This window comes from Pavona decussata, unplaced genomic scaffold, assembly GCF_977016875.1.
Source record: "Pavona decussata unplaced genomic scaffold, jaPavDecu1.1 SCAFFOLD_19, whole genome shotgun sequence".
NCBI lineage: Eukaryota > Metazoa > Cnidaria > Anthozoa > Scleractinia > Agariciidae > Pavona > Pavona decussata.
In genome coordinates this window covers 3,286,221-3,311,919 of record NW_028145442.1, presented here as the reverse complement: position 1 = coordinate 3,311,919, position 25,699 = coordinate 3,286,221, and the positions used below count along the sequence as shown (strand labels likewise).

The window sequence follows — 25,699 nt, the reverse complement described above, 5'->3', positions numbered from 1 at the left end:
GAAGCTAGAGTGGTTCTCAGCTATGCCTCAGGCGGCTGTCACGCTTCTTGCATGCTTAGCAACCTCCTGCATGCATCCGTAACTCAATAGTGCACGCTGAACAGTTTACCATTTCTTAATATATTGCACTTGCATATCCACCTTAGTCATTGTGTATTTTTATTTGCATTGGTAATTATTAATAAAGGCTGTCTCAAATCCCACACTTGACCTGGTATATTGGGTTTGGCAAGTTAGATCTACCACTCAGATCCCTTACTTTTCAAGGAAATATCACGGAACAACTATACCTTAATTCTCTTCTGGTTCATGTGTTTACTCCTCGGTAATTATCCACTGTTAACACTTCACAGCCTTGGAAATTTATCACACCCAGTGTTCTGAGGTGCAGCGCCAGCTGGAGTACTTTTATGGTGTCCAGTAAGGGCATGGGGGACAGCTGAAAGGATTGACATGCATCTGTAAATGTTTTCACAGAAGGTCCCACTTGGTGAAGTCTGTCTCACAGCCCTAAGCTGAACAGTCTCACAACCTCACAGTCTCCTCAGCAAATTGTGTCCATCCTGGCTGGTGACAGAGGACGTCCCAAAGTAGCAGCCCCTAAAAGGACACCTCATTAGTGTAATAAATGGTGCTTTGTGATCTTGGTGCTCATATAATTTAAGGCTGTATTTGTAGGATTGTCAGTGAACACATGCCATGTTGGATAGTACTATTTTTAATGCGATTTCACGTGATACAATGTAGACTACACTACATCCCCCCCAACCCCCGCAAAGAAGAAGGGCAAAGAATCACTCCTGGCTGACATTTATAGATAGCACGCCTACTTCCATTCCTTAATTAAAAGGTTTATTAAGAAACATGACATGTTTAAGCTGAATTTGCTGCAGAATGTTGGAACTCACTGGAACATTAATTGGACAATTAAATAATCGTCGTCCTCTGTTCCTCTTCCCTGCTTCTTTGGAGCTGTCAGACTGCATTGCCTGCGTCCCATATGAAAGGATGTGGACACCATGCCACTGTAATAAAGAGAATTCAGAAATGTATTGTATTGTGCTGATAACATCATTCCAAATACACTTGCAAATCATTTTTGTGGCTGTTGAAAGCAAGGGTAAATGTGAAATGTGGTCACTGGTTTACCACTACTGGCAAAACAACCTTAGAACTCTCATAAGGCACTTCTCAAATTAGTGAAAGCATGGACACTAAAATAGCTTTTATATTTTGGTAATTTGCAATAATGTTGTTTTAGTACCTAATTTGCTAAAAATGCAGACAACAATGAAGATGTAATTATATCATCCATAAATATTCCTATTACCCACCCCTGCATTTTGCTCGCATTGAGAATATCACCACATAAAAACGGTCATATCGCAAATCCAGCCAAACCTATCTGAAAGCACCAAACTACTTACGGGCAACTGGAAAAGAAAAACATGATCACTTGGTAGCTAGTACAGCTAGCAACAACAACATGAAGCAGTCACCTGCAACCACAAGTTTACTCTACAAAAATGACCAAGTTTTCAAAGATAAATTTTGTACCACTCCCAGAATGCATCACAAATTAATGAGTGGGTTATGATATCCTTCCCTCCTTGTAATTCTGATTCTATTTTAATGACCCCCAAAAATCTACATCCAGTGATGAATTAAGTAATTAAATTAAAACGTACACATCCACTACTAACCTCCTTGTTGGCATTGGGTGCTTCTTGCAGCGCCCATTGCAAGTTGTGAGCCTTGTTGTTATAATCTCCCAGCTGCAAACTGATGCACTGCATGCAGTTTGGTGGCCTTTAATAATTTTTTCACTTAAAGCAGCACAGTGAGTCATCCCTGAAATTACCCAAAAAGTTAAATTTAAATTAATTTGAAAAACAATGGATCTGTGCATGCGTGTCTGCATGCGTAAGAAATAATTAGTACATTTATTTGGTGTTCTCTCGAAAACAATGATTAGAAATGACCTAATTCAAAGTTTTGTGGAGAGCATGGGCACGAGAAATTGAAATTTCCCCTTTCTTTCTTGCCTTAAATGCCAGTGGTATAGTAATGATGATACCAGACCATCAATTTCATACAAAATAAACCAGGTTAGATTGGTTGTAATCAGATTGCAAAATAGATCAGTTGCATATTAAATATTTTCTGAATTTGTACGTGACGTTTTCATTGGCATTTACATGGTGCATTCCTATAACATTAACATGAGAAAAATGCAAGATTTGATCACCTGTGTCTGATGTTGATGGCATCCTGATTTTCTCTGTTGAATTTTAGAGTGAGCTCTAATTGTTGGTTTTCATCCTTTCTGTTGGGTTAAACAAACAGAATGAATTTAATAATATTTGTGATTAATACACTGTAATGGCACTGTAATAAAGAGAATTCAGAAATGTATTGTATTATGCTGATAACATCATTCTAAATACACTTGCAAATTATTTTTGTAAAGTTTAGTTATACATAAACAAGTGAAAACAAACGATAAAACCGAACTTGACAATGGCATCATGACGACTCTGAATCGTTGTTCGGTTTTATCGTTTGTTTTCACTTGTTTATGTAATTATTTTTGTGGCTGTTAAAAGCAAGGGTAAATGTGAAAAGGGGTCACTGATTTACAGGCACTATCAGCAAAACAAACTTGAAACTCTTATAAGGTGTTTCTCAAATTAGTGAAAGCATGGACACTAAAATAGGTTTAACCTCGATTCTATAACCTTGGACAACTGCTCGAATTCATTAATGATTTTGGGGAGGGGTGAGTTTGGGGTTTTTTTTTTGGTAATTTGCAATAATGTTGTTTTAGTACCTAATTTGCAAAAAAATGCAGACAACAATAAAAATGTAATGTCATCATCCACAAATATCCCTATTACCAGCCCCTGCTTAATTTTGCTTTCATTGTGAATATCACCACATAAAAATGCCATATCCCGTATTCCAGCCAAACCTATTGTGGACCCTCAAGCAGTGAAAGCACCAAAATACTTACATGCAACTGGGAAAGGAAAACATAATCCCTCAGTTGCTAGTACAGCTGGACTTCTCATACTTAACCCATTGCCCCCTCAGAGTGTGACGCGTGACATTATGCTAATTTCCTAGAAATTTTGGAGTAAAGACTGCGTGATCCAAACGCTTGAAATAAACCATATGCGCAGTAGCACTATAGATGGGATCAGGTTTCAAAGCAAAGCTCATCCGAAAGAGGAGGAATTTTGCTGCTGGAAAGTGTAAAAATTTTATCATTTGATGCATGGACATATATGACAGGGAGAAAAGCACAAATCAAATTAATTTTTTTTGTGTTTTACGCTCGGCGAGCTCCAAATATGAATAATTAGCGACCGCATAAAACTGTTAAGACAGGTCATGTCAAGAACCGAAAATGGGTAAAATCACTGTTGTATACATCAAATATGAATTTTAACTGTATTTATTGAAGTTTTCTTGCAGATTCAAGGCCATTTAAAGGCAGGCAAGGATAAAAGAAGGAGAAAATGACTCGAGCCGCACGAGAACTCTTTGCGAAAAGCAAAGTACAAACGCATCGCATCGCAAACAAAAACTCACGCAGCGCAAGGAGCGACAAAACAAACAAGTAGAGATTCCAAACAAGTTTTATTTACACGGCAACGAATTCGGCAGCCAAAATGAGACAAATGACACTAAATAAAAACTTAAATCGTGCCAAATAAAGGCCAAAATCGTGTGACCGGTCCAAACCAAAATGAGATTCAAAATACTGTATTCTACGTATCATTGAAAAACAATTCGCGGCCTGATTGCAGACTAGTAAAACGTGTCACTATTAGTGGCCAAAGGTTATTTAACCAAGAAAAGATCTCAAATATTGATTAGGCAAAATGCAATGAAATCATGATCGTATATACTTTTGAAACTCACCGATAGTTCATAGTTCGCAGCGTCGCAGATAGGGAGTCGGGTTATAAAGAACGCAATTTCAAGCCGCGTGGTATTCATGAAAGCAAGTATTGCAAAGCGCTACACTAAATGGTAACCACTGAAAAGTGGTCTCTACTGAACGTCCCCCACTTGTTTTTCTACCCACCCTCTTACAATGCACACAAACTTTCTTCCTACCTTCAATTTTAACACTAAAATGCTTCCCTATATTTTCTGGGGCGACCGACAAATTATCAATCTTGCGGCGCTTTGAAAAGGCGATCGAAATTTTCAGCATTCTTAGTCATTACCCTTTTGATACCCTGGTTGCCAAAAATATCATCGTTAGACCAAAATAAAGCGTAATTTGGGAGGCGATTTATCCCCATGATCAAATTTATCCCGATAAAAGCCTTTAATTCTGCGCGCGTGATTTGATGAAAACTAGCAAATTGATCGCCTAACATTTACTGCGCATAGCGATTACTTTCCTCTACAACTCTATCCCACAAATCGTCTCCTAAAAAATTCAAAAAGACATCTAATTCGGAAGGATTATCTAAGGCTATATTAGGACCAGACGCTGCCACGAACGGAGGAACTTGAACATCTGAGAGGTGAGCCGTCCATCTCGCTTCTTCTTCTTCGTCGTCTGTGTCATGGCTTGGCTGTTGAACTTGGGCTTCTTCTTGATCAGGAGCATCTTTTTTGTCTTCTTCAGCGTCTAGGCCCGCCGAAATCTAAATCCGAATCATCGTCGCTACTAGATCCTCTCTCCCCAAACCCATCAAAGCTTTCTTCATCCCCCGAGTCCCCAAAAAGCGCCGCTACATCCGTATCATTTTTAAACGCATTCGCCATTGTCTTGCAAATTTCAATAAAAAATTACCTTGCGCGATGAAAAAATTACCGACCTTGACATGACCTGTTAAAAAATGCGCAAAAGATGGCATTTGATTGGTTAACCATCTCCTTTGATCTCCATGACAACAAAAAAACCAAAAAGGCACCAGGGGGAGGTAGACAGGCGAAGAACCAGCCGCCATTTTGGACGGGCAGTCTCGGGCGTTTCAGGAAATTCGGGGGTTGTTGCGCACGGGCGGTTACGGGCGTTTGAGGGGTCAATGGGTTAACCAGTAAAAATTTTCGCCTGTGTCTCCACTTCTCCATTCATAAAATTTTCCCAGTTAATTGTTGGCAAAAAATATTCCCCGACTTTATGCCACAATTGATAATAATTATTAAAACCCGCAATTATGGTGAAAAACGAAACACAACAACAACGGGGAGCCGTCATCTGCAACCACAAGTTTACTCTTAAAAAATGACCAAGTTTTCAAAGATGCATTTTGTAAATTAATGAGGTGGCTATAATATCCTTTCCTCTCTGTAATTCCGATTCTATTACGATGGCACCCAAAAAATAGAAAGAAAACCCCATACTATAGCTAGTATCAGACAAAAAGCAACATCTATTCAAATATGTGCAGGCTAAGACCTCTAATGCTTCAGTTGCCAAATCCCTTTATCATGATAACAATAGCTTAATAAGGAAGCAAGCCCTACCATCTTCTCCAGCCAAAAAAGCTCTTTTCCCCAGGGTTGCATCATCATGTACTGTAGATGGACCAGGCAAATCTATTCAAGGAGTTCAACAAAATCAATTAGACTCTTTTGGAAGGGAAATGGATTTCAGGCCACTGTTTAATACTTGTTTAAGTACAGTCAACTCCCGATAACTCGAACCTTCAAGGGAAATTGAAAAAGGTTCGAGTTATCAGGAGTTCGAGTTATCGAGGGTAAACCTATATAGAAAATGACATGAAAGGAAAGGAAAATTGGTTCGAGTTAGCGGGAGGTTCGAGTTAGCGAGGGTTCGAGTTCAGTTATCGGGAGTCGACTGTATCAATCACACATTCCAGAGCCATTAACATGAACAATTTAAGGTGTGCTCAATGTGACAAGCTGCAGGTGGGAGGTCCATTCTGGTCACAAACAAACCAAACTGAGCGAATGTTGTTGGTGGTTTACATACCCTATTGAAACAAGTTAATACGTAGTCCAAAACAAACTAAAACAAATGAATTGAGCAATTAAGTGTGCCTGGGTAGATTTTGTATGTGTTTTGTTATGTTCTCTTTCAAATGATTTTTCTATTATCAATTCATAATATTTTGGATTTCTTACAGTGGAATAACTGAATAGGTATTGTACGTGCAGTTCCATAAAAAATCCATATGCACTCCATGGAAGGTCATTGGAAATTCCTAGGGGGAGGGGGGTCATAAAAGTCAAAAGTTAAAAGTCAAAGTATGAAGCTAAACTGGAATTTCCTGGGGGACTGGGGTGCAAAACAAAAAACCTTCTGTGGGGGGGGGGGGGGAATTATGGCCATTTTTCTGGCACATTGGACAAGATAATGCAGGTGGTGGCTATATAACTGATCCATATGCAATTCTGTAGATTCAGTGATGATTTTCTCATTCACAGAGACAGAAACCACTTTAATTGGAACAATAAACTACCTTTATTTGAAACGATCACTGTATACATGCGTAATTTTAGGGCACGTTCAAATTATTGTAATTTTAAAGTTACTACTGTACTAATATTCATAAAATGTTATACACTGCACCACGATTGGGTTGTTCCAGAAAAAATCCACCCCCCCCCCCCCCCCCTTCGACAGATGGGATTCTGGAAATTCTTGTGGGAAGTGGGGGTCAAAGACTCTGGAAATCCAGGTGGGAGGGGGGTTGAACTTGAAACAGTCTTCTGCAGGGGTCATTTCGACCGATAGTTCACGTGATTCGAACATTTAGTTTGGTTACACTTCAGCGCTCTCAGACATTGAAAATAGTAGAAATATTTTGTTCCCATATTTCTCACCTGACATAAATGATAATCTAAGTTCCTTCGCACGTTCTCTTACAGCAGAAAACACGAACAACAAGATACTAAAGAATGAGCCGTTGCAAGTTGTTGCAACAAAGAGTTGGAAATGCCTGACATATTTCTACTCGTACCCAGACCCAGCGCCACCGTTGTGTAATTTCACGTTAGCCTCGTTGAAATCTCGGTTGTTTGGTGTCATGACAATAATAAAGAAAAGAAAAACAACTGATTTACTTTCACACTTCTCTGCTTTTTAAAACTTCAGCTAGATTCCCCTCTTAGTCCTAAAAGGAGGAACATCAAATTGTAGCATTTCTGTAACAAGGTTTGAGAAACATAAACAGAATTATTTTTTTTTGTGTGTTCAGGACCATATTTAGCACAAAGAAAGAAAAAGGGCAACTGATTTTTATGAGCTAAGAATGTAAACACTCGTTTGCTTTTCGTATTTTTGCTCCTTTCTTTTTTTAGTTCTACGCGATAGAATTTTTAATTTTAGCCGAAGCTTTAGAAATTAAAAAAGAACATCTTCTAGACATGATTGTGCGTATTTCCTTTTAAAAATAAATTTAATTTAAGCCTAAAATTTTTTTCCGGAAATCCAGGCGCGAGAGAGATCTTTTGTTTTGGAAATCCAGACAGGAGGGGTGGTCTTGTGCTTCAGGAAATCCAGGTGAGAGGGGAGGGGGGGGGGGGTTTAAAAAATGACCCCATCTGTTGGGGGTGTGGATTTTTTTCTGGAATAACCCATTATTAAAAGTTTGAAAGTGAGAAGTGATCATCGCAGTGAATTTTCCAATTTATGCTATTGGAAATTAGAAGCCTGAAAAAAATTCAGGCTTCAACGGGATTCGAACCCGTGACCTCCGCGTGACCTCTCACGGGAAAATGGGAACCCACAATTGACCTTGCTCCCAATGTGTGGCATCATAGCTCAGTTGGTAGAGCATCGCACCGGTAACACGGAGGTCATGGGTTCGAATCCCGTTGAAGCCGGAATTTTTTTCAGGCTTCTAATTTCCAATTGCATAAATTGGAAAATTCACTGCGATGATCACTTCCCACTTTTGTCTACATCCGCAGTTCATATATGAATCATTTCATATACTTTACATCATTTCACTCCTCTCACGGGAAATGGGAACCCACAATTGACCTTGCTCCCAATGTGTGGCATCATAGCTCAGTTGGTAGAGCATCGCACCGGTAACGCGGAGGCCATGGGTTCGAATCCTGTTGAAGCCTAAATTTTTTTCAGGCTTCTAATTTCAAATTGCATAAATTGGAAAATTCACTGCGATGATCACTTCTCACTTTCATCTACATCTGCAGTTCATATATGAATCATTTCATATACTTTACGTCATTATTAAAAGTTTATCATGATGATGACGGAAACATACAAATTTACAGGAAGGGATGTACACATATCTACTAAGTCTAGCATCATGCCGAACTAGAATGAATAATGATTAAAATAGTGTCCAGAAATCCTATGCTTCTGAATTGTATTTTATTCTGTATAAGTACAGTCACGTTTTGTCACGCTTGTTGAAGCTGTAACACTCTGTTGTGTTATTAACAATGTGACAGCCACACATTGGCTCAGAACACTTCGCCTTTTGTTAGGAACGGTGTTTTATTCTGTCCAACATTCAATCTTGGGACATCGAGGCCAGCCCTTCCCCCCATCGATCTTTCCCATTTCAATGTGGGAATATACAAAACCTCGTGAAAACATGATTTAAAAAAACGTTCGAGGTAAATAACCTTAACAACGGTTGAAAATTAAAATATTCTCCAGAAGATTTCGTTGCTCAAAACTGAGAATTGCCTTTGGACTAGGAAGCGAGCTGTAGCACTTTTTAGCTTTACAAACACAAATCCGAAAGCACCTATAAATACTTAACTGGAAAAGAAAAACACGATTACTCGGTTGCCAGTACAGCTAGACTTCTCGTATTTTAACAGTAAAAATTTTCGTCTAGTATCTCCACTTTGCCATTCATAAATTTTTCCCAGTACATTGTTAGCGAAAAATATTTTCTGACTTCACGCCACGTTTCAATGATAACCCGTCAATATGGCCGGCGAAGAGAACGACAACAGCGACCAGTTAACTCGACAAAAATTACCAAGTTTGCAAAGATTAATAGCCATAAAAGAAAAGTGGGTACTTACAATGACAGAAGAATCTCTCTGATTTTCTGCGAAAGATGAAAGGAAAAGATTTAAGCTTAAGCTTAACAGAATTCAGCTTTCAAAAGGTCGTAAGTTCATATTTTGAAAGGTCCTTCACTTCCACGTTCTGTAGAACTTGCAATATTAACAAGCCTTATTCAGTTAGGCAGGACAAAATATATAACTCAAATAGGCCTTTCTACATCTTGTTACCTTGTACCCGGCTTGTAAGTCCAAGGAAACGACAGAATTTAAGCTTATCTTATCTTGAGCTAAAATTTAACTTTTGACGTTTTGAAAAGCTCAAGTGTCAAATGGCTTTCTCTCAAAACAACCTCTGTCTCAGGATCGAATATTCCGCCAACTTGCGTAGAATGACTTCTATTTCACTTAAACACAAAACTCAAGCTACCAAGGCAGGTATAAAATGTATGGGGGAAAAGATACGATTTGGAGAACAGACAAAACCTACCATTTCTTTCTCACTGCTCTCCTTGTTGATGCTTCGCTGCCGGTTCGTTACGTTTGGCGCGAATACACGAGCCCTCTTGGAGCCCGCGTCGCGTATCAGCGCGGCGGCAAGTGCCTGAAAAAAGGCGGGAAACGGGAAAAAGTGGAGCTTTCCATGCCGGCGCGGGCGCGAGTTCAGCTTTGTTCTTGTTGAGATGGACCAACCCACCCGAATGGGGGGCCCTAGCCCTGGCTAATTTCTGTCTCTGGTTGAGTGGGATATCTATTTGAAAGGGTGTACAAGTTAGTACAAAACACAAACAATTACGGTCGTTTCGTTCCATGGTCGTTTCGGGGGTCGTTTCGTTCCAAGTCACTTCGTTCCAAAAAAAAGTCGTTTCGTTCTACGTTATAATCACTTCGTTCCATAAAAAAGTCGTTTCGTTCCACAGCAAAAATAGGCTTAAACAAATTACATACAGCTTACTTCAAGTCGCGCAACGGCAGCAGATCGAGAAATTTGTCTGAAACATATCCGTCTCCCCAATCTTCTTGCGCGCGCAATCTTTTGATAGAGAATACGTATGATAAACGCAATGGACTGAACATTACCGGCCACGCGCGCGCAAAATAAAAGTTAGTTTGGTACGCAACTTCAGGGTAACAAACAATCTTTAATAGACAAACGTAAGATCTCAAATACGTATGACAAAAGAAGAAATAGAATATTCTGCTTCTATAATCGTCGTTAAACTTTATTTCAACTACACACAATATGTGAATTATGTTAAGTAAAAGGGACTACCCCAAATAACAGACATCCTATTTACATATGAATCAACGTTTCGACCACAAGAAAACCGAACAGTAACCAAATATTTTAGCTTACAATTAACTTCTAAATTTCGAATACTGACTTTAAAGATTTGTAAAACTATTAGTGTTTTGTGACTATTGCGTGGAACGAAAAGACTTCTTTATGGAACCAAAACACTTCGAATTAGAACAAAACGACTTGGAACGAAACAACCACGGAACGAAACGACTGGCAAAAAAACAAAGATGGGATAAATGTGGAACCGGAAGCCGAAGGAAACCGATTCAAGCTCCATCGAAATGGTACATCGAGGATCAAACAAATAACTCAGATCAGTACACAAATGGGCGGAGCAAATAAATACATCAGAGGTTGCGAGGAACCTTTGACTTCTTGCAAGAGTAAAATGACGATACAAATCTAAAGAAAATCACATAACCCCACGCAGCCGTTGTTAGCTCTGGATCCCGGGCAGTGCCATGACCCCGCGTGACACGGTCAATAGCTATTGTAACGCGATACACAAAAAAAGAACGTTTATTTATTTTTTGAGGTATATTTTTATGTTGTTAAGATCTAACATACTATGTTGAGTGAAAAAACTAAAAAAAAATCTACGGTTACAAGAGAAAAAAAAAACTCCCAAATACTCCTGGCGAGGTTCGAATTCCCGACAAGTTTAGAAAAGGTCGCGAGTTCTAGCCATTGCAAGAACAAAAAAGGAGAGACACAATTGCTCCAGGCGAGGCTCGAACTAACGATAATTTTCTAACAAGGTCGCGAGTTCGAGCCATTGCAAGAACAAAAAAAAAACTGACAATTGCTCCTGGCGAGGCTCGAACTCGCGATAATTTTCTAACAAGGTGGCGAGTTCGAGCCATTCCAAGAATAAAAAAAAGGAAACTGACAAATTCTCCTGGTGAGGCTCAAACTCGCGATAATTTTGTAGCAAGGTCGCGAGTTCGAGCCATTGCAAGAACAAAAAAGGAAACTGACAATTGCTCATGACGAGGCTCGAACTTGCAATAATTTTCTAGCAAGGTTGCGAGTTCGAGCCATTGCAAGAACAAAAACGGAAACTGACAATTGCTCCTACTCGCGATAATTTTCTAACAAGGTCGCGAGTTCGAGCCATTGCAAGAACAAAAAGAGAAACTGACAATTGCTCCTGGCGAGGCTTAAAGTCGCAATAATTTTGCAACAAGGTCGCGAGTTCGAGCCATTGCAAGAACAAAAAAGGAAACTGACAATTGCTCCTAGCAAAGCTCGAAGTCGCGATAATTTTCTAACAAGGTCGCGAGTTCGAGCCATTGCAAGAACAAAAAAGGAAACTGACAATTGCTCCTAGCAAAGCTCGAACTCGCGATAATTTTCTAACAAGGTCGCAAGTTCAAGCCATTGCAAGAACAAAAACGGAAACTGACAATTGCTCCTTGTGAGGCTCGAACTCGCGATAACTTTCCAAGAAGATCGCGAGTTAGAGCCATTGCAAGAACAAAAAAGGAAACTGACAATTGCTCCTGATGAGGCTCGAACTCGCGATAATTTTCTAGCAAGGTCACGAGTTCGAGCCATTGCAAGAACAAAAAAGGAAACTGACAATTGCTCCTGGCGAGGCTCGAACTCGCAATAATTTTCTAACAAGGTCGCGAGTTCGAGCCATTGCAAGAACAAAAAAAGGAAACTGACAGTTGCTCCTACTCGCGATAATTTTCTAAGAAGGTCGCGAGTTCGAGCCATTGCAAGAACAAAAAGGGAAACTGACAATTGCTCCTGGCGAGGCTTAAACTCGCGATAATTTTCCAAGAAGATCGTGAGTTCGAGCCATTGCAAGAACAAAAAAGGAAACTGACAATTGCTCCTGGCGAGGATCGAACTCGCGATAATTTTCTAACAAGGTGGCGAGTTCGAGCCATTGCAAGAACAAAAAAGGAAAGTGACAAATGCTCCTGGCGAGGATCGAACTCGCGATAATTTTCTAACAAGGTGGCGAGTTCGAGCCATTGGAAGACGAAAAAAGAAACTGACAATTGCTCCTGGTGAGGCTCGAACTTGCGATAATTTTCTAACAAGGTCGCGATTTCGAGCCATTGGAAGAACAAAAAAGAAACTGACAATTGCTTCTGGCGATGCTCGAAGTTGTGATAATTTCAGTTTAAAAAGGTTGCGAGTTCGAGCTATTGGAAGACGAGAAAAGAAACTGTCAATTTCTTCTTGTAACCGTAGATCATTTTTTTCTTCCTTACTTTCTTTTTCCCTTTCGTTTCCGAGCTCGATTTTTATCTTGGCCTTATACCCCACTTGGGAGCTTGCTCACAGGCTCTGAAATATGTTACATCTCAAGAACAAAAACCTCATCGGTCTCTTGCCAGCTGTTGTTAGGAGAGTTATATTACCATTCTGATCCTCAAACCCCTCTCCCACCCCCCGCCCCCGAAACGACTGGAAAAGTGCTGAGAAAAAAATGAAATGTTGAAGTGAAAGTAATGTTAGCCAAAAAAAAAAAAATTAATAATAAAATAAAAATAAAAAATAAAAAAAAGAGAGTGAAAGAAACAGCGAAATGTAAGAAATGATCCCAAGCATGGAATGCTGGGTAAATGTTTAGTTTATGATCCCCGGCCCATGTCATGACTCAAATGTTGCTATTATTTTAGATAAGATGGTCTTATATTTATGACCATAGTTCAACAAATAGCGTCGATCTTAGATTATTTTGGAACGAGTTAATTGTACAAAAGAATCTCTATTAAACAGAATAAAATAAAGGGGTTCTCAGTAATAAGGTTGGAACATTTTTTCATTCAATTTAATGTATACTATCTAGGCTTTTCCATGTATTAAATAACCCGCCAATGTATTAAATACTTTTTGATTTCTAATTTCTTATAATATTTAATAACGTTTAGTAGAGAACAGTGACCTGTATTGTCAGCAGTCTTCAAAAACTAAAGGAGGAATCCTGCATCAACGTGTTCTTTTATTATTGATCGTCATCATCATCATCATCATCGTCGTTATAAATATTATTACTATTATTATTATTTATTATTATTATTATTATTATTATTATTTTGAATGAATTGTAAATAGGTTTTAATAATTTTTTTTCTACTTTTTACTTGTAAATAGCAATTTGCTTGGAATATGCTAATAAAGAGATTATTATTATTTTTTAAAAAAATTGTTATCGTTATTATTATTATTATTATTATTATTATTATTATTATTATTATTATTATTATTATTATTATCATCATCATCATCATTTATCCTATGTTCCTCTGAGTTAGGTAGAACCCGCCCCGCATTCGCATAACCCGGTCAAAAGCTAATCGCGCGATACACAAAATGAGAACGTTTATTTTTTTTTTAATTTCTATTTTTTTGTGTTGTTGAGCTGTAACATACAGTGTAGAGGGAGGAAAAAGAAGATCTACAGTTACAAGAAGAAAAAAGAACTGCCAATTGCTCCCGGCGAGGCTCGAACTCGCGACCTTCGCAGGTACAGCATCGCGAGTTCGAGCCCAACCAATACCAAGACTATAGACGACGACTTGCGCAACGAGCGCGCCATTTTATATTCGAATCGCTGTCGCTGTAATTCCCCAACCGGAAAACCGGAAAAAAAATATTTTTATCGAAAGATTAAACCGCTGCATAGTTAACGAAAACGAAGGTGAGTCAAAGGTAAATCGCCGACAGTGTAGTAGTCATGAACAGATACGTATTTAAGCTTAACAATACCATCACGTTTCGATCGCACGCATAAGATTTACCACCACAAACCCCCACAATTAATAAAAAAAACCACTCACCTCAGATGCCCTTAATCGTCGGTAATCTCGAGGACACGTTTACAGCAAACTTAGCGGTCCTTTCCTTGCCAGCGATGATGAACTTTTCATTTCTCGGCGGAAACTCCACATCTTTTAAATCAGGGAGAATGCGCCACGCACTCTCTTCTTCGTACGTCCCTACCTGACAACAACAATCGCACAGAACAGAAAGATGTCAACGAACGACATTCATCCCACTGTGGCCGGAAGAAACACACTCAAAATATAACAAACCAACAACAAAGTAAACCCGGAGTAAAACAAACAAATACGCTACGGGACAGGCCATGTCTGAGCTTACCAAACAAAATGCGGTAGAGATCCTATCTCACGTTTTCATGTCGTCGCATCAAGCGGGTGAAATACAGTATTCATTCAATATCTGTGTACTAGAGTCTGTTCTCACAGAGGGAAAATTTAAAACCTTCCTTCGATGAGAACAAACGCCAAAACAACCTCTCACAACACACATGAGTTATTCCCTGTTTGCGCATGGCAGACTTAGTTTTACACGAGAGCGAGACGAGAGCATCTCAGCTCGGTCGGCCCAGTCGGCTTTGATTATACACACACTCCCCCCCCCCCCCCTCCCCCCCTCAAGGAAAAACAAAAACAAAACAAGCAAAAAAAAAAAAGCAAAAGAGCCCTTTTATTATCCTCTGTCGAAATGCGCGGGAAATATTATGCAACCTGCGTTTTTTTCCCGCTCTTTTAAGTATATAAGCTGGGCGGACGTCAAAATTTTTGCCGCTCGTCATTTTTTTTTTCCGAGAGAGCTGAGGTGAGTATAAGAATTGTTTTTCATTTTTCTTTACCCCATTTGTTGAAAAATCCCCCAATTCAAGCGGATAATTCTGTTCTACATATTTGCCATTATTCGGAGGTGGAAATACCACCGTATGGGTATGTTCCCGGAAGTTACTTTCAAGCCCTCTAATTTGGCGCCGTATTGTCGCGCCTTGCTGTCGTCATATCAGAGGATGTCTCTGTTCAGTCTTTTGTAGGAAATTAGTCCAACGGTGTCCAATTGTTGCCTCTTAAATTGACCTAAATGTCTCCGTTGGCCTTTTAAGCAGAAGTAGCTGAACTTTTTTGACAGCTTTGTGAAAAACCATCAAACAGATGTGTTCACTTACACCCTTTTCTGTTAGCAAAAAGACAAAAGCAAAATTAAGCTTATAGTAAACTAGTATACAAAAACGGAACGCTTAATTTGTTGACAAGTTCAATCAAACCGTAATCTACGCGTTGTAAGAACTCGTTGTTCGGAGATTTTTTGCAGTTGCTCGATAAGCTTACACATACAAGTTATGTTTTGTTTTCAGAAATGCCGTCACTGAATTGTGGGCGAGCACCCGGTTGCTCCCGGCCTATCAGAGGTTAGTGTTTATTATTCATCTTCCTTATTATAAGTGGTAGACCTAACTCATAAACTCTCTGTCACAGTTGACACATTTCGGGTGTGATATATGGTGTTCCGCCCAGTCAGTTTTTAAAGACGAGTGCGCCACTCCAAAATACAGAAAGTTCTGTATATGTCAGGAGGTCATGGGCTCCTATTTATGTTTGATCTTTTTCTTCTTCGTAAGCGGACTTTCTTTAAGTTAAACAACGTTTTAATTTCTTGTTGCCACAATTCCTTTTCAAAAGAGAAACGAAAAACATTTTTAAACTCAGACTGCAGAGAGGTTACATTTCTTTTTTGAGAAAGGCATTGCTTTGCTTATTGGTTGCCATTTTATATAAACTGTGTCTCGCACTTTTTAACGTTATCACCATTTCTATTTGGCCACCAGTAAATGCGGAAGGAGGACGACGATTTGTAACTGGTACGTTTTTTATTATAAATAGCCATTTAGATTCCTGTCTTTTCCATTGTCTGGCCCTTCAAAGTGGTGATCGTTCTGTTTTGACCCTACTCTCAATTCATATATATTATTCGATGGTTTTACATATAATACGCGCGGATATTTTGCGAGTTGCGTAGTATTTTTCCGAGCCCCGAAGGGTCGAGGAAAAATACGAGCAATGAGCAAAATGTCCGCGAGTATTATATGTAAAACCATCGAATAAGAGATTTATTATTCCACTACAAAAAGATTTTGTTATTTTGGCTTCTCTGTTTTGGTAACAGTTTTCAAATGCACCCGGCATCAACTGTCCATCGGTATATGGCGCGTACGAATGATGTAAACAACACAGAAAGCCAGTTAAATGTCTTTAATTTGATTAGATAAAATGAAAAGATAAATGACAAGTGAAACTTGTTTTCGAGTCTGCATCGTTTCAAAAACTATTCTTCGTCCAGTCCGGACATTGTTGCTCCTTTTTTCTGCCTTTTCCGTCCGTATTCGCTCTGTTGTAAACCGGTCAAACCGGGACACTACAGTGTATTACGGTCTCATATTTTGCGCGTTCTCTTGACCTTATTTGGTGAAATGACATAATAGTGGAATAATAAAAGCGATTATTTTTTGTTTTGAAAACGGCAACCATACTGATATAAACCTTTTGACAAATAATTCATGAGTGAAATGTGACAAACAATAATTTCTTTGAATTTCTCCTTCTCTACAGAAGCAGAGCGCATCGAAAACATGGAAGGTATACAACATCTATTAAATAAATAATAGAACAGTTACTTTTGCTTATTACTGGCATTCTACTTTGTTGTCTGGTTCTTTATAAAGGTCAGTGTCATGTGACCTTCACTTTATTTCTGCATTGTTAGCCTTGTATGTGATCAGTTTAAATTATATGATCTCACACTTTTGAAGTTTTAAAATTGACAAAAAGCAAACATATATAACAAATCCATCCAGTATCCAATCACAGAAATTTCAAACGGTGAGAGTTTTTTAATGTTATTCTCCAATTCTCGTACATTCTAAAAACCAGCCATTTGTTTTATTAAAAGAAAGCTACACTATCATTGCAGAGGTCATATTCATATTACTGTCATAAAAGCTTGTAGGTTGTGAACTAATACAACATGTACCACGCATGTGTTGAGACAGGACATCAAAACAAGAAACAAATCTTTCTGGTATTGTCATTTCTAGAAGATGCCCCTCAAGAGGGTGCCTCTGCTGGACGAGAAGATGGTAAGTCATTTCCGCCATACCATAGATGACTCATGTTCTCGAAATGTTTCTACATCGGGGGTACATTCTAAAAGATCATTACAAAATAGAAATGCGTTTGCCATTTATTTCACTGTCATATAGTAAAATGAGTGTGTTTAGAGGAGAAAAATATATGAAAAGCCATACCACAAATTTGGCAAATACTGTGTAATGGTGCCAAAAACGTCGTTTCAATATAATTATCTTGCAACACCATGCGTAATTAAACCTTATTCTTAACTTATATGACTCGGATGTGGGCAAAGTTAATGCCTTAAATCATGGGATTTACTTTAATACGAAGCAAATTTAATAGTTTTGGTTTACAACAAATTAACAGCAAATCACAATTTTATTGCAGAAGAGCAGGATAACATCCTTACATTGCTATTTCTCTCCCCAACATATAACTTATGTACATTCAACAATATCTTTTCACCATGGACGACAAGTATTCAATGCAGCATTACCATATTTGGGCACAGCACCATGTGTTGAGTGGCAAAGTACACTAACATTGATTACTGCCCCTTTTATGAAATTCAAGGTAATGTGCTATGGAATGTACATGAAGCTTTTCAATACATTTCACCCTGGTTAGTTCAGTAAACTAAACTAGGTGAAACTTGTGTAGAATCTACTCTTATATGAAAAGAATGTTTGTTTTGCAGAGGAACGTCAAGGGGAAAGGAATGGTAAGTAACATAGCAAGCAAAAATGACTGATAAGCGGGAAGGGAACCGAAGTATGTAGTGTTGTTGGCTCCTTTGTTCTTGCATTTGGTGAAGATCAACAAATAATTTTAAATCTGTCCTTCAGTTATCACAAAGTTGAAAGAGGAAGTGGCCATGAAGTAAATGGCCACTTTTAGTCACTTTTGATTGCATGTCCAAGAGTAAGAGAATATAAATTTTAAAATCATAATGAAGTGTGGATGGAGAAAGTTCTTATAATTAAATTTCTTCAAAAATCACAATGAAAGCATCTTCCCACCTGCTTCATGATAGTTGTTATTATTCATGCAAAGGTCAATTTTTTTCCGATCTTATTTTCAAACAGATCAAGATTTTCAACATGAAAATCAACAGGAGCGTGTGCCACCGCCACCACCACCCCCACGTCGGAAACGGCGTGGAGGTGGGGGCGGTCGGTATCCATATGGATACCGTGGAAAGCAGAGTAAGTGTTGTAGGCCTGTCGTAAGTTTATTGCATGCGACAAATTTGCTCCGTGTAAATCTCCCTTTACAGTATAAAAGAATGTTTTTTTTTATGTTTTGTTTTTTTTTTTTGCATATCTTGAGTTATCAATGCAAAAAACAAAATTTTGTAGAGCACTCAAGCAGCTAGAGACGCTGATGCTTCTCTAGTGCCCCACACGCATGTCAAGCATGAACCAATTCATATTAAACGCATTAAGACTTTACGACTCAGGGTTTAAGTTTAAAGTATAGAAATGCAAACGGAATACTGTATGGGCATCGGGCTGTTCCAGACGATGAAAAATAACCAGTATAAAAATAATGTAGAAGTTGTTATTGGTGCTAATTGATTTTAATTTTAAATACTGTACCTTTGTTGTCTTTCAGAAGCTATGAGATGTTTCAATTGCAAAGGGTGGGGGCACTCGTTTCGCGAGTGCACCTCACCCAACCTCCGCAGAAAAACATCTGGAGGGGTCCAAGACCGTGTACATGGGAGTGCCCGTGCAAGGCACACTGTGACTCTCCAATTCTTTTGAAACACACATGTAGTATAGGCCTTATCACGGTTTTCGACACCATTTTGACGGGTAGGCAAACAGGCTTGAAATAACAGTGTTTGTATGGAAATCCGATGTCAAATAATTTTCATAAAACATTGCTTCTGAAAAATTCATGAATTGCAAACTTTTGGCACTAGGAAAAGGATTTTAAGAACAAAATTGGAGGGATGTCGCTGTGACAGAAAACGTCCAGTCGTGTTTTGAACTGTCCATACATTTCCTTGCATTTTTTCCCGCAAACTATTTTTAGCAGCAGCTCACGGCTGGTTTGCTATACAGACAAATGTATGGAATGTTCAAAACACGACTGGACGCTTTCTGTCACAGCGACATCCCTCCAATTTTTTTCTTAAAATCCCTTTCCTAAGGCGAAAAGTATCCAATTCATGAATTTTTCAGAAGCGATTTTTTAAGAAAATTATTTGACATCGGATTTCCATACAAACACTGTTATTTCAAGCCTGTTTGCCTATCCGTCAAAATGGCGTCGAAAACCGTGATAAGGCCTATTAACCTTTTTTTTTTGATGTGATCAGCATGCATTTAACAAATCGACGGCAGTTTTCTATGGTCTATTGTTTGTTTGCACACCCTTTTATTTTTAAAATTGTTATGTATTAAAGGTGTGAAAAAATGGTTAGTTGTTGTCTCACAATATTGACCAAAAAATTCCAAGGGAGATACCAGCACAATATAATGCTAAGTTACTGTATTTGAAAATTTTAACATGGCAAAAAAACTTCAACTCTTCTGCCTGTACTGTACTGTCTGTTGTCCACTTAGTTGATTAGACAAGACATCGACAACAGTCGGGTTCAACATCTGTTGTCATTATACAATCAATCAAACTGTAGACCTTATTTTCAGATGTAATCAAACAAAAAGTAACCAATTGCAGTTAATCGTCTCTTCTTCACTCACCTCTTTCGGTCACATCTATATGGGCAGTTGAATTGTTACATATTCGTATTCACATGCTTCACATAACGAGTGTAGGAAAGCAGGGCCATCGGGAACATCAAGAGATTTTTGAATAGGTTACGTATCATCCCTGCATGGTCATGCCATCCAACAGGGTAATTTCGCGCAAAAGTTTTTCCACTGCTATGTAGTTCATTTTTTAGAGCGGATACGAGGTAAGCTCGCATTTGCTAGGATTAAAAGAAAAGTTACCAGGTATTTTGGATTTTTCGATCGTGCAAATCCGGAAAGGTGAACAGTATTGTTTCTCTTGGCAACGATGTGTTCGATGCAGTTACTTGCAACATCTCCTAGATTCCAATCCACGGATACAATGTTTTCCGTTTCCAGTCATTGCATTTTTCAGATTGTATTGCTACTGAAATCCGTCTTCTACAAAGGGAACACAGTGGCTCCTCGACATTGTGTCTCTTTCGGCGAAATATTTCCTCTTACACTCTGTGCCTTCCATACACAACACGGTTATATCTTGGTGGTCGCGTTGCCATTCTGCGTCTTGGAATAAGCTTCAAATTCCAGAGAAGCCATAAATCGCTGATGTGTTGATAAGTTGAAGTTGACTTGGTCAAAAGTGGGTTTCAATTCTAATTCATTGCAAATGCTGTTTCAAGGCTGAGAACCAGAATTGCAAGTCGTCCAATCTTACAGAGCATCACTTATCTCGGAACTATTGGCAGGGGACGGGAAGAAGAGAGACCCTGGGAACTAGGTTGCAATCATCCATGACTGACAGCCTGGCGTTTTTATTTATGCGATTGGATAATAGAGGGGGTGTGCGAGGAGGAGTGGCGAGAAGGCCTGGTTACTGTTAATAAATTTCAAAAAGAGTTGTTTGAATAACTACATCAAAAGATTTCCTAGCCTCTCGCAAACACGCAACCGTGAAAATAATTCGAGTGATTCAAAGGTATTGCATAATGGTATTGTGCGGAAATCTTGCCAAGTATTTTGTTGGCCCAATAACAGAGCTTACATAGGGAATAAACGATGTGGTCACCTAGTTGGTTTTACAGCATCGTGTCAGCCTTCTATTCGGCCAGTTCAGATAACAGAAGACCCCGCCTTGATAAATTCTCGCTGCTTTTGGTAGGTGAGCTTATTATAACACACCGGCATGATCCTTATATTTTAAGGTTAACTTACATTTTCTGTGAAAATCTTCTTCCAATTTCTTAAATTTCATTAGCACTGCTAAATCAATTCAGTTTTTTTAATTATCTCGTGGTGTAAATAAACAACATCAAATAGTTTTCTTCAAGGTCATTATTGTTTTAGTAGCGCTGAGCTGACTACAATAATCTCATATCCAACAGGAGGAAAAAAATTGAATAAACGTAGAAGCACTTAAATGCAGTGATTAGCATCCAATTTCTCTTTTGAATTTCAATAATTATTCAACCACTAAGGTTATAAGAATAATGGATATGATCACCCAACCTGGATTTCGCTTAATTTTAATTTTAATAATTTCTTCTAAGTGCTTTGTAAGGAAAATGTAAGGATCGGATAGTATAGGAGAAATTTTTTTTTTTGATATTAGTGATTTAAGAGCACAAATCAATCTTTAAATCTTTAATTAGCATAATTGCCATTGGCTTTACTGATTGTCAGTTCTTGGACATTGTAAAATTGCTACTACAGAGACGACACATTGGGGCTAAACCAATCACATTCTCTGTAGCTGTATAATTCAATGATTCAGTTTAAACGATATAACATAACTTCAGTAGTCTGTTTGTCCATGGGTTGCATGCTGATGTAATCTTGCTGTCGGCTTGGATATTTGTCATTTGGTTAATATTCCACCAAGATTTGCTGATTAGAGTAATTTTTCATCCGACCCATCTTCAATACTTAAACCTGGATGTCAAATCACCTAGAGAAATTTGTCTTCAACCATGAGGCAATAAGTCAAAGAAGAAATGAATCTTAGTGTACATATCTGGCATTTCCGAAAAATTTTGCAGGGGCAGACGAAATCATCACCAATTAGGGAAAGGAAAACACACGGGGATGAACATAATGGAACGCAATATCCGAACACCCATTTTCTTTTCAATTGTAAGAAGTTGTAGGGAATTCATGCAGACTATTTACATCTCAAATGTCGCATGAAGAATCAATATAGCAAAATGGTTTTATAACATAGCGCGTGCATCCTAATCTAATTCCTATTGGCGTCGTCATGGTACATTTCTCAACATACGCACGGCCGTGCGTCCATCCGATGACGTGTGCAAGTCAGATGGGGGAAGCATGCGAGCGCTGTGTTATTAAAAAATTTTTACAGGGAGACAACACCATAAAAAATGTATATTTATAAGAGCTTGAAGTTTAACGAAACATTAAGGTTAAAGCGATATGAGAAACCATTTTCGCCCTTTTTTTTTGTACAGAGAATTTTGTAATTAATCGGGAACATAACCTGTTTTCCAGGAATCATTTACTTTATTTTCAATATGTTATAAAAGAATTGGTTATGCTTTTAGCTGTGCGTGTATAGAGTTATGGATGCACTTGGGAAGTTTGGAGAGCACTCAAGAAGCTACGCCTCGAGCAACTCTTACACTTCTCTCGCGCTCTCCAAACTTCCGCGTGCATCCATAACTCGATATACGCACGCTAAGCATGAACCAATTCTTAATTCACAAATGAGGATGTCCTAGTCAAAAAAGTCATATTAATAATAACTATTATAATCATAATTCACAGCAATACCCATAATTTTACAAAGGGACCTGTATAATAAAAACAAATGAAATCATTGCTTTAAAGGTAAGATTGGTTTCCCGGTCCCCCATGGCATTTTTAAAGATCTTTTGTCAGACCTAGCCATGTATTAGCCGCTCATGAAGGCGGGGGTATCATGAAGGCACCAACTTCACTCATTGTCGCCGGGATGAAAGATGCCAACTAATTTTTTGACGTTTGTAGTGCCGGTATTTTTTTTCTTGACGGCCTGCAATGGGAAAACAGCTTACCCGAAATATCATTAGTCACACACACAGCAATGCATACAACAGTTAAGAAATTCATCAATTTTGTTTCCTAGATGCTTTGAAAAATCCAAGGTATGAATTATTAGATCTCAACATTCTTAACATTGCTAGGTTGTTGTCATGTAATGCAGATAATTATAACAGAACTAAATGCAGCAAAGCAAAAAAGGATAAAAGCCTACGGATTAATACATTAAGCTATATTTAAAAAAAACAAAGACATAATACTAACACTAATAATAATAATAATAATAATAGTAATAATAATAAATCTAACACGTTATTATAAATTTCGGAATAGAGCTCACAATACAAATGTGCCAAAAAACAGAGAGACGTTTAAGTGTCATCTTGCCCTTCATCATCAAGAAAAGAATAAAACCAAGAAGGTAGTTTGTACAGAAAATAAAGGTGTGGAAATAATAAATTAAATTAAGTAATGACTAAAAGTAATTTTACAAGAACTGTACAAATTCTTGTGCGCTGATTGGCTTGTAGCTATAGTCTATAAGAGTATAGAGATAAAAATGACGTCAGATGTAATGCGTGCGCTTTCTTAACGAAAAAAATAACCAATTCCGCTCGTACTTTTTCCATGTTATAATTTTGTAAACCTGGCAGTGAAACCACTCGCCTGTGGCTCGTGGTTACACTTGAGTTTTGAACATTTTTTCATGTCATTTTATGGTCTATAATAGTATAGACCATCGAAAACTCCCGTCGATTTGTTAGCTGTCTGGTGCTATTAAATGAGATGTTATAAAGTGGGAGACAAATAGAGACAAATAATTTTCATGCAAATGGAGTCGGACTGGCAAGAAGTAATAGAGTCATCTAGTCAGACTCCATTCGCATGGAACTATTTGCCTAACCCAGTGAACAGAAATAATTCTTACTTCATAACACCTCATTGAATGAACACCAGACAGTAACTTTTAGTCTATAATAATAAAAATAATAACCATAATAATAATAACAATAATAATTATAATAATAATATTAATAACAACAATAATAATTTGTATTGCGCACATATCATAACATATAAAGTAAATAAATCATAATAAAACTTTATGGTTAAAAGATGTTATGTAAAAAAGATGAAAGCTTACAAAATGCAAAGCTGTTATAAAAATACAAATGAATAAAAGATACCATTTGAACTTTGAGACCAACAGTATATGAGGGTTTGATATCAAACAACAGTGTACTCCAACGCTTTAGCACAGCACAAGTAAATTACCTGTCTCCCAGTGTGACTATGGATTTAAAATTAGGATGAGTTAGTAATTAAGAATTTACATACTCAATAATAGAGCTTGTGCATCCCAGACACACTATTGCAAGCTGCCATCTGCTCAAGGTTCGCCTCTGAGCTGGCATCTGCTAGCATAAGTGACTGCCATCTACTCACACCACATAAATACAAGGGAGCTGGCATCTGCCACTGAAACTTTAGTTCATCTAATCAACCACCTAGCCTGGATAGATGCACGATTTGCACTGAATGGAATTGATGACAGGTAACGATGGTTGAATTTTTATCCCGTTTTCTGTCCACTTTAGAAACAAATCTTTTTAAACAAATAATGAGATGCTATTTCGAAAGTATCCACTTTTACAAACACACTATTGCAAGCTGCCATCTGCTCAAGGTTAGCCTCTGAGGTGGCATCTGCTAGCATAAGTGACTGCCATCTACTCACACCACATAGATACAAGGGAGCTGGCATCTGCCACTGAAACTTTAGTTCATCTAATCAACCACCTAGCAGGGATAGATGCACGATTTGCACTGAATGGCATTGATGACGGGTAACGATGGTTGAATTTTTATCCCGTTTTCTGTCCACTTTAGAAACAAATCTTTTTAACAAATAATGAGATGCTATTTCGAAAGTATACACTTTTACAAACCTGTTCCAAAGTCTCCGTCATCACCGGCGTCTTTGTGTTCACGTTTGGTGGAAACGCATCACAAAGTATGCATCAGTGTGAACATTCATACGTTTTGATTAAAGAAACGGCCTTATTTTGTTACGCCTTTTCCACCTAAGGAGCACACAAAAACTATAAAAGCCCTTGCTGAAAACGGAGACTTTGGCCTCAACACCGTCTTTCACTCTTCTTTTATGGTAGCGACTCTCAACACATCAGAGGCCTGAACTCGTGTCCAATGCCCTGACGTGGTGAGGCTGGCAGGATGGCCGGTCTTCTCTTGGTGCTCCTTAAGTCGTCTGGGACGATCTGTCCTGAAAGGGCAGGCAGGACAGCCAAAGGGTTTGGAGTGGGATTGTAGGTGTTTGTACAATTGATCCCACTTCAAGAATGCTGCATCACAGCTCTCAGCCGAACAGCACCACGACTTAGCTGAACCAGTCGGCACAAAACAGTACCTGTTCCACCCTGGATGTCTGAAGAGGCTTTGGTGGGCCGTCATCTCCTCACCAGACGATGTGTTGAAACCGCAACCTAAAAACGGACACTGTACTGGTGTTTTCAATGATGAGGCGAAATCGGTTGGACAAAATCTTCTCAAGGAGAGGTCGTCTTTCTCCCCGTTTATGAGGTATTCCTCCAAATACTGCATTATGTCCAACGGCTGGTTGAATGGCTGAAATCAAAAACAGGGTGTCAAGCAATTAAGAGCTCTATAACCGAGTCCACCAGTCTAACACTTGAAACTGTGACCCCTTTGATTCTGTTGTTATGAAATGGAGT

General features: G+C 38.5%; 1 protein-coding gene across 1 annotated transcript in view; it reads right to left on the bottom strand.

The window, feature by feature from the left end:
- Positions 1-25,699, bottom strand: part of LOC146487099 (uncharacterized) — a 110,466-nt gene that overhangs the window by 80,625 nt on the left and 4,142 nt on the right. The window contains exons 10-15 of the mRNA XM_085092127.1: positions 24,896-25,592; positions 5,494-5,565; positions 2,249-2,326; positions 1,704-1,851; positions 909-1,025; positions 291-600 (exon numbers count right to left, since the gene is read on the bottom strand). Of these exons, the coding sequence (XP_084948253.1) occupies positions 25,098-25,592 (495 nt within the window). The 3' untranslated portion in view covers positions 291-600; positions 909-1,025; positions 1,704-1,851; ... (1 more) ...; positions 5,494-5,565; positions 24,896-25,097. The remainder of the gene's footprint in view (positions 1-290; positions 601-908; positions 1,026-1,703; positions 1,852-2,248; positions 2,327-5,493; positions 5,566-24,895; positions 25,593-25,699) is intronic.